A 14,892-nucleotide genomic window follows, 5' to 3' on the forward strand; every position below is an offset into this window, starting at 1 on the left:
ATCGTCGAAGAATCAGCTACAGGCACACTCGAACCGCGCATTCTTGGAGGATCTGATGCTAACATAGAAGATTACCCTTTTATGGCTGTTATTTTAGCATCTAACGAAGACTACATTCAAATTCGTTTTCAAACCCTTCTGCGGTGGATCTTTAACAACTACCAGAGCTGTCCTTACCGCAGCCCACTGTTTCCTGTAAGTCAGAATGTAAATTTTTCTATGCCATATAGCTGTTTTAATTAGGAGGGAGGCGGAGGGCGCCACCAGTGCGAACGTTAAGAGTAGCTCCGTCAATTTTTGTTGTGATAAATAGTTTTAACCACCAAATGCAAGTGAGGATTAATAATCTAGCAAGACAAATGCATAGTACCTGCGAGTGAAATGAAGAACTAACTCATTCGAGACGTAAAAGTGCAAAAAAAAGTGTGAAACAATCGTGATCTAAATTGTGTTTATTTTCATGAAATTGATACCGCCCGTGAAGACAAAAGACTTAGACGTTGATGAAAGTAGCCAAAGTGAATAAATAAGCAATTTCCAAGACAAGAAAACCATGAAGACAAGTTTTTGTATTCTTACATAACATGTAAATTTGCAAATCATCACTCATTCTGCGGTACTATTTACTAAAAGCAGGAAAAGCGCCATCTATTGGTGAATAACGACTTCACAACAAGGTCCAAGTCGCAAGCGCATTCGGGACCTCGAGGTCATCGTGTTTCCACTACTACACGACAGGTGGAGCGATATTAAAATTGTGCATTAAACATTAAAACTTTTTATCAACCATCGAATATATACAATGGAAAATATTACAAAAATATTACAAAGCATTCAAAAAGACTTACAACAGCAGAAAACTGACATGAAGAATATGCAGGAAACTATCACAACATCAATAAATGAAAACATCAATTTACAGTTCCAAAAATTAGATAAAAGATTTGAGAATCTAGAAAAAAAAGTTGAAGAACAAGAGAAGTACATAGATATAATAGACAACAAACTAAGGAAGAAAAATTTAATATTTTTTGGTCTCGAAGAAAAAGAAAAATCATATCAAGAGTTGGAAGACGCTATTTTAGATGTTACAAACAACCTTTTAACAACTTCTTGTAAAAGATGGGAAATCGAAAGCGTAACACGCATAGGAAAGAAAGGACATAACCCCCGGCCAGTCATAGTTACGTTTAGCACGCTCGGGAAAAAAATTCAAGTTCTGAAGAGTAAAAAATATCTAAAAGAGCTCAACTGTGGATACTATATCAAGGAAGACTTTCCACCAAAATTAGTACAAAAAAGGAAAGAACTGCAAGAAATAGTCAACATAGAGAGAAAAAAAGGAATCAATGCTGTACTGCGCTTCGATAGAATCATTTATCCGAAACAGAAAGAGAATAAAGACCGCTCCAACTCGAATAACAAGAGAAACCAATCACAATCACCTGAGTACATAGCTGTTGGGTCTAAAAACGAAGACGAAATTTTAAACAAAACCCCCAAACACCCTCCTAAGAAAAATAAACATGACATAAGAAGCTTTGTAAATCGCAACAACAACAACAACAAGGAATAGCAATCAAAAAGGTCCCCTCTGATTCTCCCAAGCCGGTTGGTCACCGTGGGAGAAAATGACCGCAACCCTCCAGATATAACTAAGCAATTAAAAATCAACTCATATGAAAAACGCTGTCAAGATATTTATATTTGCTCATACAACGTGAGATCTCTCAGAGATGAGTCGCGTATGATTGAACTAGAGTCTGCTCTTAAAAAAGTAAAATGGGACGTAATTGGTATATCAGAAATAAGAAAGGAAGGATATGGAATTGAAGAGAGAGACTGGTGTATCTTTTACTATTTTGGTCAGACAAAAGGGCATAGAGGAGTTGGATTTTTAGTAAAAAAAGCACATAAAAGAAATATACAGAAATTCAGTGGATTTTCGGACAGAGTAGCTTTGCTCAATATTAGCATTCATAAAACAGAACTATCAGTAATACAAGTATACGCCCCTACTGAAAGTTCGTCTGAAGAAAACCTAGAACTTTTCTATTCTGATGTAAAAAAAGCAATGGAAAATTCAGGACAGAACATAATCATTATAGGCGACTTCAACGCCAAAATAGGTATCCCTAAAGTACCTATAGAACCTATAATCGGACCCTATGGCCTAGGTACCGGCAACGAACGAGGAGAAAGACTAACTGAATTCTGTTTAGAAGAGGAAATGGTCATACTGAACACTTTATACAAGAAAAAACTTAGCCAAAGATGGACATGGATGTCACCTAATAATACAACTAAAAACGAGATCGACTATCTGTTAACAAACTCAAGAGATTATTTTATTAATTTCGAGGTGCTAAGAAAAATTTCATTTCCTTCAGACCACAGATTAATAAGAGGTACATTAAGGATAAAAAACTACAAAAAATGTCGCAAAAAGTTCTCACAACATAACTCTTTGCTGAGAACAGAAAAAGAACAACTAAGATTTTTGGATACCTTGAAAAAAGCCCTTGAAGGCAAATCCTACAAAAATATGTCTACTCAGTGTTTGTATGACTACTTAGAAATAAGCATCATAGAGAGCCTGAAACAAGCAAGATCTAATGAGAAATTAAAAAAGTGCTTTAATTTATCAAAGGAAACTAGAGATTTAATTAAGAAAAGGCATACATTACAACTAAAAAATAATAAAAGCAAAGAAGAAAAAATTGAGCTAAAAAGTCTGTACAAAACTATCACTAAGGTTATTTATAAAGAATACGAAAATTACAAGCTAGATATCTATGAAAGTTGGTTACATAGAACAGGTAGTATAAAATCGGCGAATAAGTCACTACGTCAGTGTAAAATGTGGATACCAAAGATTAATACCTCGGAAGGCAGTTCGGAGAACAGAAATGACTTAGTTTTGTTGGCCACAAATTTTTACAGAGAACTCTATAGAAAGAGACCCTCTAAAGATGTATCAATAAACAGAATTTCTAAAGAACTGAATGTTGAAGCCGAAGTGAAAGACTTCTCCTTAACGGAAATTGTATGGGGTATCAGAAACCTAAATAATCGAAAAAGCCCAGGCCCGGATTCTATTATTAATGAAGCACTGAAAATAGGCGAAAAAATTATTTCCGCCTTAATTACCATACTATTCAACAGAATCCTGAAAGAACGGAAAGTGCCAGAGCAATGGACGGTATCTGAAATCATACTTATTTACAAGAAAGGAGATCCATCAGAAGTCTCCAATTACAGACCGATTAGTCTCATGGCTAGTTTGTATAAATTGTTCTCCCAATGTCTGCTGAAAAGAATTGGAACAAATATAGATGCGAAACAACCCATAGAGCAAGCCGGTTTTAGGACTAAATACTCTACAATAGACCACATTCACGTTCTCAGCCAAGTGATAGAAAAATTTAAAGAATTTAATTCCCCACTCTACATAGCCTTCGTGGACTACCGAAAAGCCTTTGACTCTATCTCACATGCGTCCATCAAAGAAGCTCTAGAATACCACGAAGTAGAGACAACGTACATAGACATCATTAGCAACATATACGAGAACTGCAAAAGTAAAGTCAGACTGGAGAGAACCGGACCAACTTTCAAAATAGAACGCGGCGTCCGCCAGGGAGATCCTTTGTCACCGAAAATTTTCATAGCTGTTTTAGAACTCATTCTTAAAGATTCAAGTTGGAGCAACAAAGGTATAAAAATAGACGACAAATACTTGAGCCATCTGCGATTTGCGGACGATATTGCATTACTAGCTAGCACCGCTGAAGAACTAAATGACATGCTAACAACCCTACATTTACAAAGCATTAAAGTCGGACTGGAAATAAATTTTGACAAAACAAAAATAATGACTAACAATACCTTAACACCTATTAAAATTAACGGCAAAAATGTAGATTATGTCAATGACTACATATACCTGGGCAAGCAACTGTCCTTTAGAGAGACAGACAAGGAAGAGGTGGAGAGAAGGATTGCATCAGCATGGAAACGTTACTGGTCCTTGAAACACATTCTGAAATCTAAGTTGCCCACCAAACTCAAAAAGAAAGTACTAGATTCTTGTGTACTACCCTGCCTCACATATGGCTGCCAAACATGGTGTCTAACAGAAAAAACGGCTAGCAAAATTTCAGTCTGTCAAAGAGCGATGGAAAGAAGTATACTGAACCTTAAGCTTTCGGATAAGGTAAAGAACACTGAAATTCGCAAACGAACACAGGTCTCAGACGCAATAACCCATGTTAGAAAGCTGAAATGGAAATGGGCGGGCCACCTGTCTCGTTATGAGGATGGCAGATGGACAAAGAGAATAACCAAGTGGAGAGGTCCCAGTACGGGCAAGCGACGTGTGGGCCGCCCGCTCAAGCGCTGGGCGGATGACATACGAGCTGTCGCTGGAGAGAGCTGGATGAAGGTAGCTCAAGAAAGAGAAAAATGGTCTAGTCTGGAGGAGGCCTTTACCCGCACGGGAGTTCCCTTTAAATGAGTGTAATTTAGTGTAATTTTATTATAAGTTAACTTAATATATAAATAAACATGAAACATTTTATTAACTTAAAATTGTGTAGTGCATGTTGGAATAAACTAAATAAATTTAATAGAATAATAATATAAACAATTAAATGTATTTTTTTAAATTAATCATTTTATAATTTACAACTGTGTAATGCATGTTTGAATATTTGAATATTATATTACACTAATTGATACAATAATAGTGCTATAATCAATTGAATTATATTATATTGTTAAATGAAATGTATTATTAACTAAGGGAATGAAATAAAAGGCTTATTATTATTATTATTATTATAGCTGTTTTAATTAACTAGTAAACGCAATTATGGACAATTATGCTGGGAATATACATACGCTTCATTCATTTATTATGAAAAGTATATCATGAGCAAAAGACTATATTACATAAGTCCTTCTTGAATCCCATTATTTCCTACTCTACGTTATAACGTAATAAGGTTTTGTTTTGAACATATAGAATTTTTTATTTCAGATATTAATCAAATACGGCATTAATACTTTAAATATTTGAATAACATTCAGACTTATTTCTCCTATTAAACATCCTTGCTAACTCTCGTTGGAAAACTTTTAAACGAGACTGACAAAATTGGCGTATATTGTAGCTGTGTTAAGGATCGTCACAAAAGATACCGGTTTGGTTGTCCTAAATATATTGATATGATTGAAATCCAAAAATATTTAATCGAGTGGGTGGGTAGTCGAATGTTTAAAGATTTTGATACAACTAATCTTTTATTTTACAACAACAACGTTCTTTCTACAAATCATTTCCGAGTGCGACTTGGCTCATCACTCAATCGGTTTGGCGGTCAACGTTACGCGTGGCCTGATCTATACCACGACATTGCTATACTGAAACTCGCCACCCCCGCTGTACTCTCCAACTGCGTTGCTCTTGCCCCAATCGCTGGACCCAACTACATCGTCCCAGATAACTCTTCCGTCACCGCTACTGGATGGGGCGTACTTGAGGTATATACGTAACCTATTTATTTTTATGCACAAGTAGTTTTTAGAACATAAAATTCCTATTATTTTTTTTATGTGTACAGACCACTAAGTTGTGTTCATTGTAACATACCCTTAAAATTGTCGGAAATAATTCAAATAAATGGTAGTACGATCGTAAAAGTCACTATCACTCATATACACTGGCCAAGTTAGATCACCGCATATACTTATACCTTATACGATTATACTATTATAGAATTGTTAAGTAATTTCTTACAGCGTATTCGTCATCAGTTTGAGCAATATAAACGTACTATATTTTAATATAATTTTAAAGCTATTTAATGATGATATACTCGTAATATTAAATCGATGAAACCTTCTTACACTAGTTGGATTGTTGATAATGTGTAAATACGTAAATATGATAATGAGTACAAAAAAAAATCAATGGCATATAACAAAATATTAGTAAAAAACAACAGTACTATTCGGAATTTTATTTTTAAAAATTTTCGTATGTACGTCTGAAAGTAAATGTAACAATTAAGCTATCGATAATGATGGTTAGTGGTCAGTACAGACCGTAGTCGCAGACTTTTGTAATCATTGTGTTCTTTTAACTCGATTAGAGTTAAAAACATGCAAACTTTAATAAAGTTAAACGAAACAATAGCACGCACAGTATTTATGTGAAAAGGTATAATGATAACAATATAAAAGCTATAAATATATTCTTCATAAAATTCAAAACGCACAGTCACTAATATTATTGAAGGGAATATCTAACAAAAACAATATTACAGTAAAGAAATAATTATATATATACATGATCAACACGATAGTTCCTTCTTCTCCGTTAAGCTCTTCCATATAGTAGTATACCATACCGTATTAGACCATAGGTATAGTAGTGGTTCGGGATAACACACCTCACCACTGAGGAGAACCGGCGAAATAAAATCAGCGGAACCTGCCTGAAGTTAGAGAATCTTTAAAATAAATTATATGTATAATCCTTATCTGTCTGTTATATTGCCGATAAATGGAGAAAAGATCACTCGAGGATTACACCAGTCGTTTCCATATTGATATGACTTGTCTGTTATTGTACTTTTTCTAATAAGTTTTTGTTTGTATGGCTCATGATCGGTGGTGAACATAAACATTGTGAGGAATGTCATGTCATGCTCGTCTCAGATAAATCTGCCTCATAAGGGCAATTGGAGCTACGTGGTGGTGTATGTTCAAAAAACCAGTTTTTCTTCAATGTAGCATTATATTAGCTATAGAATATTCATAGGTTACTTCTTGCTATATTCAGTAAGTGTATTTACACACTTGGAAGACTTTTTGCTTCGTTGTCTACCGCGTTGTTCTAGTGACTAGATATAAAAGCTACAGATCCTGAGCCCTTGGATTTAAGCTGTAATTGGATTGGATTGGATTTAATATAAAACATATCGGCTTTTTCTGTTGAAAACGTCTAAATAGCAACCCAAAGGCTGGAATTTAGAAGAGTGCACACTTCCAAGCCCCGCGCCTAAACTCTTTTCGGTCGTGTTGGATTTGCCGTCCCACCAGATTGTCAGAGTGAGGGAACAGAGACAGCATTTGTGTCTGTGTTCACACTTGGGCACTTTAATAGGGAGACTAGACTAGGCAGGATATCCTGCATAGTCTAGACTCCCTTGAGAATGTTTACCTTGGACATCATAAAAAATATATGATTAAAAATCACCATTTCTATGTTGTTTATCTATTTCATTAGCCTCTTCATTCTATTCAACAAATCGAAGGCTGCAGTGATCACTATCAAATTTGACATAAAAAATTCGAATATGAAGAATAAATCGGACAAGCCCAGTAGTATGCGGATCTTCCGTGATGGTTCAGCTATATAATATTCATGTCTGTATCTTAATACTGACACCAGTACTGAAAATAATGGCAAGTATCAGAAATAAAGAGTTAATTCTTAACCAATGATTTCGAGTTCCTTTATGAATTTAATTTGAATTTTAAATTCATATCGTACTGAAGGTGATGAAGGCTAACACCATGAGTAAACCTGTTTTTGCAAACACCAATCCGCATTGGAGCAGTATAGTCGTATAAACTCTAAAAACACATTCTCCTCAAGGAGAGAAATTGCCTTAGCCAAAAAGTGAAACATATATAGACTGTGAAAATATTAGAGAACTCTTAAAATAAAATCTTAATGATACAATAATGTACTTCGCAGAGTAATATTGAGAACTTACTTAATACAGCGTAAAATATATAAGAGTAAATTCTGAAATAGGGCCTGAAATTCTGAAATAAGCAAATTCGGTAGGCATTTCGATAGGGCGTGAAGCGTAAAGCAGCTACACCAACTAATCTTGATATTTGCAGAACAGCTGCTAGCGGACCGCTTACTTTACAACACAGGGATTCCGTGTCATGGAGCTCTAAAAATATTCAGAAACAATTGAATCCATGCTGTTACACTTTAATTATATTTTTATTTTTATGTGAAAGCGGCAGGTAAAAAGTGATCCATTTGATAGTAAATGGTCACCACCTTTCATCGCTGCCCGTCTAAGATGTTACATCCTCCATGTGCTACGTTACGTTGGCTCACACGTCAATTCGGAACACAAAAATATAAAGCATTGTTGTTTTGCGAGTTATAATGCGCGAGCCCGAAAGGCGCAAATAAAACGATCTATTTTTGTACCTATTTCTTAAGAACAAGAATTAAAGGTATTACTTTTATCCTATCAACAAGCCTTGTCTACTGCTCGAAGCTTGAGCCAGAAGTGAGAACTCCCTCGTAATCAGTACCGATGGTTGGCGACGATTCATTGGTGGTCTTGCAACTCATACGATTCCCACATTACAAGTTAAGAAAAAATATTGAATTCACGGCAATCACTTTGGTGGTCTTTGTGTTGTATTCAGCAGAATGTTCGAGTAAGGTGTTACGAGAATTCTTAAATGTGAAATTTCGATGGGAAATATATTGCGAAAAGTATAGATCGCTGACTTATCACTACTCTAGTCTAGTGCATTTATAACAGGCGAATGAGTCCGTGAACGTACCTTTTTCTTGTTCTATTCGATTTATTCTATTCCATATTGAAGTCATTTTTTATTCCAGACCTGATATTTTTATTAAGCTCACATAGGCAATGGCTCGTGGCAATACACAAATACTTTATTTTTTAAAGTCATTTTAAAAGTGCCTAGTGGTGATGATGTATGTCTTTGTATCTTTGAACGTTGACATTTTTCACAATTTTGAACCCAGGTACGGCAGTCTTTCCGTACAGAAGGCCAAACAAACCTCTCAGTAATCATTTTTGTGGTAGCTTTGACACCAGGATGACTAAGTCCATGCATACTGTGAAAAATATCTCGGCGGAATGCCTTTGAAACATAAGGACGGGGTTTCTGTTGAGACACATCACAGAACAGTAATAAATCTGTACCTGGAATAGGGACCTGCTCCAATTTTAGCGATGAATTTTCGTTGAGAAGTTGTTTTAACTCTGCGTCATCTTCCTGCGCCCGTGCAAGTGTTCATGTTCAGTTCACGATCGTATGCGCTATAAAGACATTGAGTTTCTGTAAGCTTACGTGAAAAGAAACCAAGAGGTTGCCAATGACGTTCAACTAGCTGTTGCAAAACTGCTCCAATAGCTATATTCGAAGCATCGGTGGCGAGAGCGAGCGGTGCATCTGGAATGGGGTGTGCTAACAAACTTACATTAGAGAGGTTCATTTTACATTTTTCAAAAACTTGCAACAGTGTCCGGTGTCCAGGTCAGGGCCGTTGAACCCTTGACTTTTGGACCTGCCAGCATAGCATGGAGTGGTGCTTGATCCTCTGCAGCATTGCGTAAAAATCTGCGGTAGAAATTTGTCATTCCCAGAAATCGTCTGAGGCCTTTAGCAGTAGCGGGAGGAGGGTACTCTTTTATTGCGGATATTCTGTCATCCAGGGGGCGGGTACCTTCTGAAGAAATAGTGTAACTAAGAAATTACAAAAAATAAAATGGGGAAATCGAAAAGTCCGAAAGGAGTCGTAATTGCTGTCTTCTGGACGTCTTCTTTATAAACCGGTATTTGGTTATAAGCCTTTACTAGGTCTAGCTTAGAGAAAACGTTACAACCTGCAAGCCTATTCGAATAATCCTCAATATGGCGGATTGGGTACCTGTCTGGTATAGTTCGGACGTTTAACGCCCGGTAATCGCCGCAGGGTCTCCAACCGTCCTGTTTTGGTGCAAGGTGTAATGCAGATGCCCACGGTGAGTCTGACCGACGAGCAGTACCATCACGTAGCATCTCCTCGAATTGCTCCTTGGCGATCTTCAGGCGTGCCGGTGCTAACCGTCGAGGTTTACAAAACACAGGTGGTCCAGGTGTTGTTCGGATATGATGCACTGTAGAATGTCTTACCTCTCGATCAATGCCGCATGGTCTCGTCAATGTGGGGTATTTCGATAAATGTGTGTGGTGCTCGCTGTGTCCCGATATGGCCTTGACGCTGTGGTGTTGGCATGCCTTCAGCTCTGCTGGACACGTAAGAGAAGTCACGCCATCGAGCAGGCGCTTATGTCTGCAATCGACTAAGAGGTTATAGTGAGAAATAAAATCAACACCTATAATAGGTCTGTCAACTTCAGCCACTACAAAATTCCAGACGAAATCACGCCTCAGTCCAAGGTTTAAATGCAATTTTAGAGTACCGTAGGTGCGTATTATTGATCCATTCGCTGCCGTAAGGAAATAATCTGTGGGATTCCTACGGTCTTTCAAAAATCTACGGGGCAGTACGCACAAATCGGATCCGGTATCAATTAAAAATTGCGTCTTGGTAACCCGTAACAAAGAGGCGGCGAGGTGAGGGTGAACAGACGGTTGTCGCCATTACTGACTGTCGCGGCAGTTTTCCGAGGCAAATTTACAAGGCCTTGTACACTTATTTGCCCTCTCGCCAAATCTCGAATGATACCAACAAATACCTGGATCTCGGTTTCTGCTTGCTGATCGTCGCCGATGCCTGGAACCACTGCGTTGCCTTCCGGACTGTCCATGTGGGTAGTTGGCGCGACCACGCCCTAAGTTCATTTGCGCCACCTGATGGTTGAGCTCCGTTCGAATGCGGGTAGAAATGAAATCTTCCATCTTCTTGAAGAGCGCATCGAAACCTGGAGTAGAAGCACTAGAAACTTGATTAGAAAATGGCGTTACTTCGATTATTTTATCTGCTAACTCAGCAACTTCATATAATCTTAGACTTGTTTGAGACGCTATAATTGCCTGAATATGCGTTGGTAGGCGGCTAGCCCATAGGCTTCTTAAAAAATCGTCGTTCACCTGGTCACCGGCTAACGAACGTAAGTGACGTAAAAATTGCGTTGGCTTTCGGTCGCCTAACTCCTCGTGGGTCGAAAGTTGTCGCATTCGGTGATCACGAGATGTGGACAGACGTTTAATCAGCTCGTTTTTCAGCTTATCGTACTTCCCAGTTGCGGGAGGGTTGGTTATTACATCCCTAACTTCACGGGCTATCCTCTAGTCTAGTTGTTGCACGACGGTATAAAATTTAGTAGAATCGATTTTCGTACGTAGCCATCTTAACGGTCGACGAACGTTACAACGCGATCACGTCGGGGTCACCAATATATAGCTTGCTACGTCGACTTTTTATTTAAATAAAATACGGCAAACTATATAACAATTTTTATTGTGTTTTGTTAAACTTTAATTTTACAATACTCTACGCGGATGGTAAGGCAGACAAGAAAGACGAAGAAATTTATATAAAGATCGAGAATAACGAAATTGGTAAGCGCGGCGAAAACTAGCATAGGTCCGGCGTGGAAAGCGGTTAGCGAGGCCCTGCGGCGGACGACGGTCGACTGATGCTCCTCGGCTCCTCGGCTCCGCCCACTTGTGACGTCACGCGCTAATGACCGTAGGCTGGATAACGTGCTGCGCTGCGCTAGCGCCGCTCGCGGCTTGCGGCCGCTAAGATGAAACTTCGTGTGCACTACAAGTGAGCCAATGTAACCAAAGGCACATGAGATATGACATCATAATTTTCAAGGTTGGCGGCGTCGTAAGGGATGGTTAAAGTTTATTTCAGCGCCATTGTCAATAAGGTGAACGCTTACCACCGTGTAGCCCATTTACTCGTTCGCGTATCTAAATATAAAAATACAAATGCTGATTTTATTTTAATTATTTCAACCAACCTTTATGTTTATCATTACTTTCGGCGTTGCCACCAGAATTGTTTGGCAGCGCCTCGACAGGAAGGTAATCTTTTAGGTTCTTAGAATCAGCTGTATGGACGTGTAACATGGCCATCAGCTCTTTCTTCATAAATGGTTTCATCTTCACCAGCAAGTTGTCGATAAAAGGCGGTGCGTTTAAAAATGCATTCCTTTAAGCCTCAGAAGTATTGCTTCCTAATCATGGAAAAGAGAAATAAATTTATGAACATCTTTTATTTATATTAAGGAGTAAGTATAGCACAGGAATTCGAAGGAGTGAATCTTGGACAAAAATTGTCTAGCAAAGGGTGTAATCTAGATGGAAAACCTGAGTATCTTTTAAGTATTATCATAATATACAGCACATTTTTTATGTTCAGTGTTTAAAAGCATACTTTTTTATATATTGATACAGAAACATTCTCCGAATATAATCTTTGTAATTTTCTTACCTGAAGGTAGTACAGAAAATGTTGTAAACTGAACAAATCGATTTTCGCGAAGTGAGCCAGACTCACGCCTTTAAAGTCAACCGTAAGAAGCATTCCTGGCCACGTGCCTTGTTCATACTGATACAATTCAATGACCATGAGCACCGCTCTGAAAATGTCATGTTTTACATTTTCAACACATTCTAGTACCACATAATAGTAGAAAAAACTCATTCAATTGAAATTTTAATTTTAAGGTTCTATATTTTTAAATAATTTTATAATGTTTTATTGCGCAAATTAAGCAACAGTTTACAGGCGACATAAGAAATATTTATATGTAAAAATAGCAGGCGATGTTTGCTCAACGTAAAATGAAGTTGTCATAAATCAAACGGTAATAACTCAATAAACATAATTAGATATTGTTTGAAGTAGATATGAGCAGTACCATTTTTAGTTTAGGTCTTATTGTTACTTAAGGTACAGATATGAGATATAACACATGTATCTACGACTTTAACCCTCTTTTATATTTCTGTAGGGTTAGTTGTGTAGTATGGATAGCCTTGGGCTCCCATTGATATTGTGTTCTGATAAATTTGTAAAAAATAGTTTTTGCATTTTGAACTTGCTGATTATAATAAGGACTATATATAAAGTAAACAGTGACTTTACTGAAACCTTGGGCTTCGGATCCCTTACGTATTGAAAGAGTTTGTTCTGCCATTCAATAAGGGTTTATGGATGCACGTATGGGAGATTTTGATCTCTAGCATGTGGTTTACTTTCCCCGTGTATCAGGAGATGAAGTGTTGTAAACACAAATTGAGCACATAAAAATTTAGTGATGCTTATCTGATATGAATATGCTATCATCGGTTCAGATTGACGCCTAATCATTTGAACATCTCGGGTTATGGAGCCTAATTCATTTTTATATCTAATAATTCGCTCTTATCTATATTGATCTTAATGTATACCGGTGTTTATGATTCCCATACAGTAATACTGTATTTAAAAACATCGGAAATAATGGTGAATTAAGCATATCCCCGATCCATCCATTGAGTAGATTATAGATAAATTGTCGGAAATATTCTATATGACGTGCGTATATTAAATATATACACACGTTATCAAATACACTGTGTTCAACACAACTGCCGCTTGTTGTGTGGCTCGTGGCACGATTCATGAGCGCGAACGAAACCCCCACTATAGCAGTTGCAAAAACCAGACGCTGTAGGTTTGCAACTATTATATAAAAATGAACGCGTCTCTTGAATAAATAGAAGAGTTTGAAGCTTGTTGTTACAGTTCCTTAGCTCGAAAGGAAACAAGGAACACATATAAGAACAATTCATTTTTTGTCTGGTCGTCAGTCCGTCTCTTTGCCTGTCTGTCTATATTGATGGACGAAAAGAATGAATATTGAAGTGTAAATTCTTTGTTACATCAGTGTATTGTGCGGTAATCCAGAAAGTTCAGTGCCGAAATTCGACTTGCAATTCTCCGTTTTTTAAGATGTTATGTTCTTGTTTCTGTAGTTACACTGATTCACTCACCCATCGAACTGCTGTAGGTAGAAAATGTGATGATGAGTGCTTTTCATCAAGTACAAAATCTAAGACCGTATAACTTGTATTACATTAGCTAAAACATGGATCGTACTGAGCAATGCCAGATCAGCGGTCCACTATCAAGAGTGCTTCGCATCTCCAGCCTGCTCTGTGTCGTACCGCTTCAGTTGGCGCCGCTTCGCAACGAGCCTCAACGCGTTTCAATTAGCGGCGCACGGAAATTCAAATCAGCGCGTCTCAGCTACATCGCCTCAATATCGCGCAAACGTCAAATTGGTGGCTATGTCGTGATATCTCTAATACGTAAGTATTAATTGAATGCAATGAACAAATATTGAATGTCCTTAGCAAATTCCAAACGCAGGTTCAAGTCTACTATTTAAGGTAGATCTAACACGTTCACATCATAGTTCAGACGCAATGTGATTACCATTAGATCATAATCTATTTCTCTTTTTTAAACTATTGGATTCCAAATTAATAATTTTATCTAGAAAAATCCGCGTTTTCGTGAGCTATGATGAAGAGGATGTCGCCAATGGAATGACATCTTTATTTCAATGTCAACGCTGGCGATTCGAGTTGATGGTCTAGACCGTGTAAGCCTTGCAAAGGTCTGTCGTCTATTGTGGTGTATCGTCCGTACTTGGACTGTTCCGAGTGGCAGGCTTGACAGTGATACCGATACAGTTTCGTCTTTATTCCTTTCAACACTAGAGCTAATTTCATCTACACTGCGCTTGTCATCCGACTAATGTATTTGAGTGAAATCATTCTTACATGTTCTTCCTCCTTAAGTTTTCTAGGAATTAAAAATGGAAGTTTTCAAATCTCAACTATAGCTGTTCCTACGAGGCCGGCAACGTTTTAGCAACCGTTGTGTTACAGATGTCCACAGGCGGTATACGTATGTATGTATAATTGCAATAAAAATATACTTTTTGTTTCAGTTGTAATGCAAATAATTGCACTTCTCAATGAATTCATATTTCAAATAGATTCATCACCGTATCGTATACGCACAGGATTGTCAACAGTATTTGCCATCGTAATCATGATATTATTATTGACATCAATACTCGT

General features: G+C 37.5%; 2 protein-coding genes across 2 annotated transcripts; one reads left to right on the top strand and one right to left on the bottom strand.

Moving 5' to 3' along the window:
- Positions 1-802: 802 nt before the first annotated feature.
- LOC124533089 lies at positions 803-1,576 on the top strand. Its single transcript, XM_047108254.1, has one exon. The coding sequence runs from the start codon at positions 803-805 to the stop codon at positions 1,574-1,576; it is 774 nt and encodes a 257-aa protein (XP_046964210.1).
- A 3,827-nt stretch (positions 1,577-5,403) lies between these two features.
- Positions 5,404-11,916, bottom strand: LOC124533090. The gene is made up of 6 exons (XM_047108255.1): positions 11,775-11,916; positions 11,382-11,569; positions 10,539-10,738; positions 9,556-10,132; positions 8,855-9,072; positions 5,404-5,557 (listed from the first exon to the last, which is right to left on the bottom strand). The coding sequence occupies exons 1-6, from the start codon at positions 11,914-11,916 to the stop codon at positions 5,404-5,406; spliced, it is 1,479 nt and encodes a 492-aa protein (XP_046964211.1).
- Between the last annotated feature and the right edge of the window lie 2,976 nt (positions 11,917-14,892).

This window comes from Vanessa cardui, chromosome 10 (genome assembly GCF_905220365.1).
Source record: "Vanessa cardui chromosome 10, ilVanCard2.1, whole genome shotgun sequence".
Classification (NCBI taxonomy): Eukaryota; Metazoa; Arthropoda; class Insecta; order Lepidoptera; family Nymphalidae; genus Vanessa; species Vanessa cardui.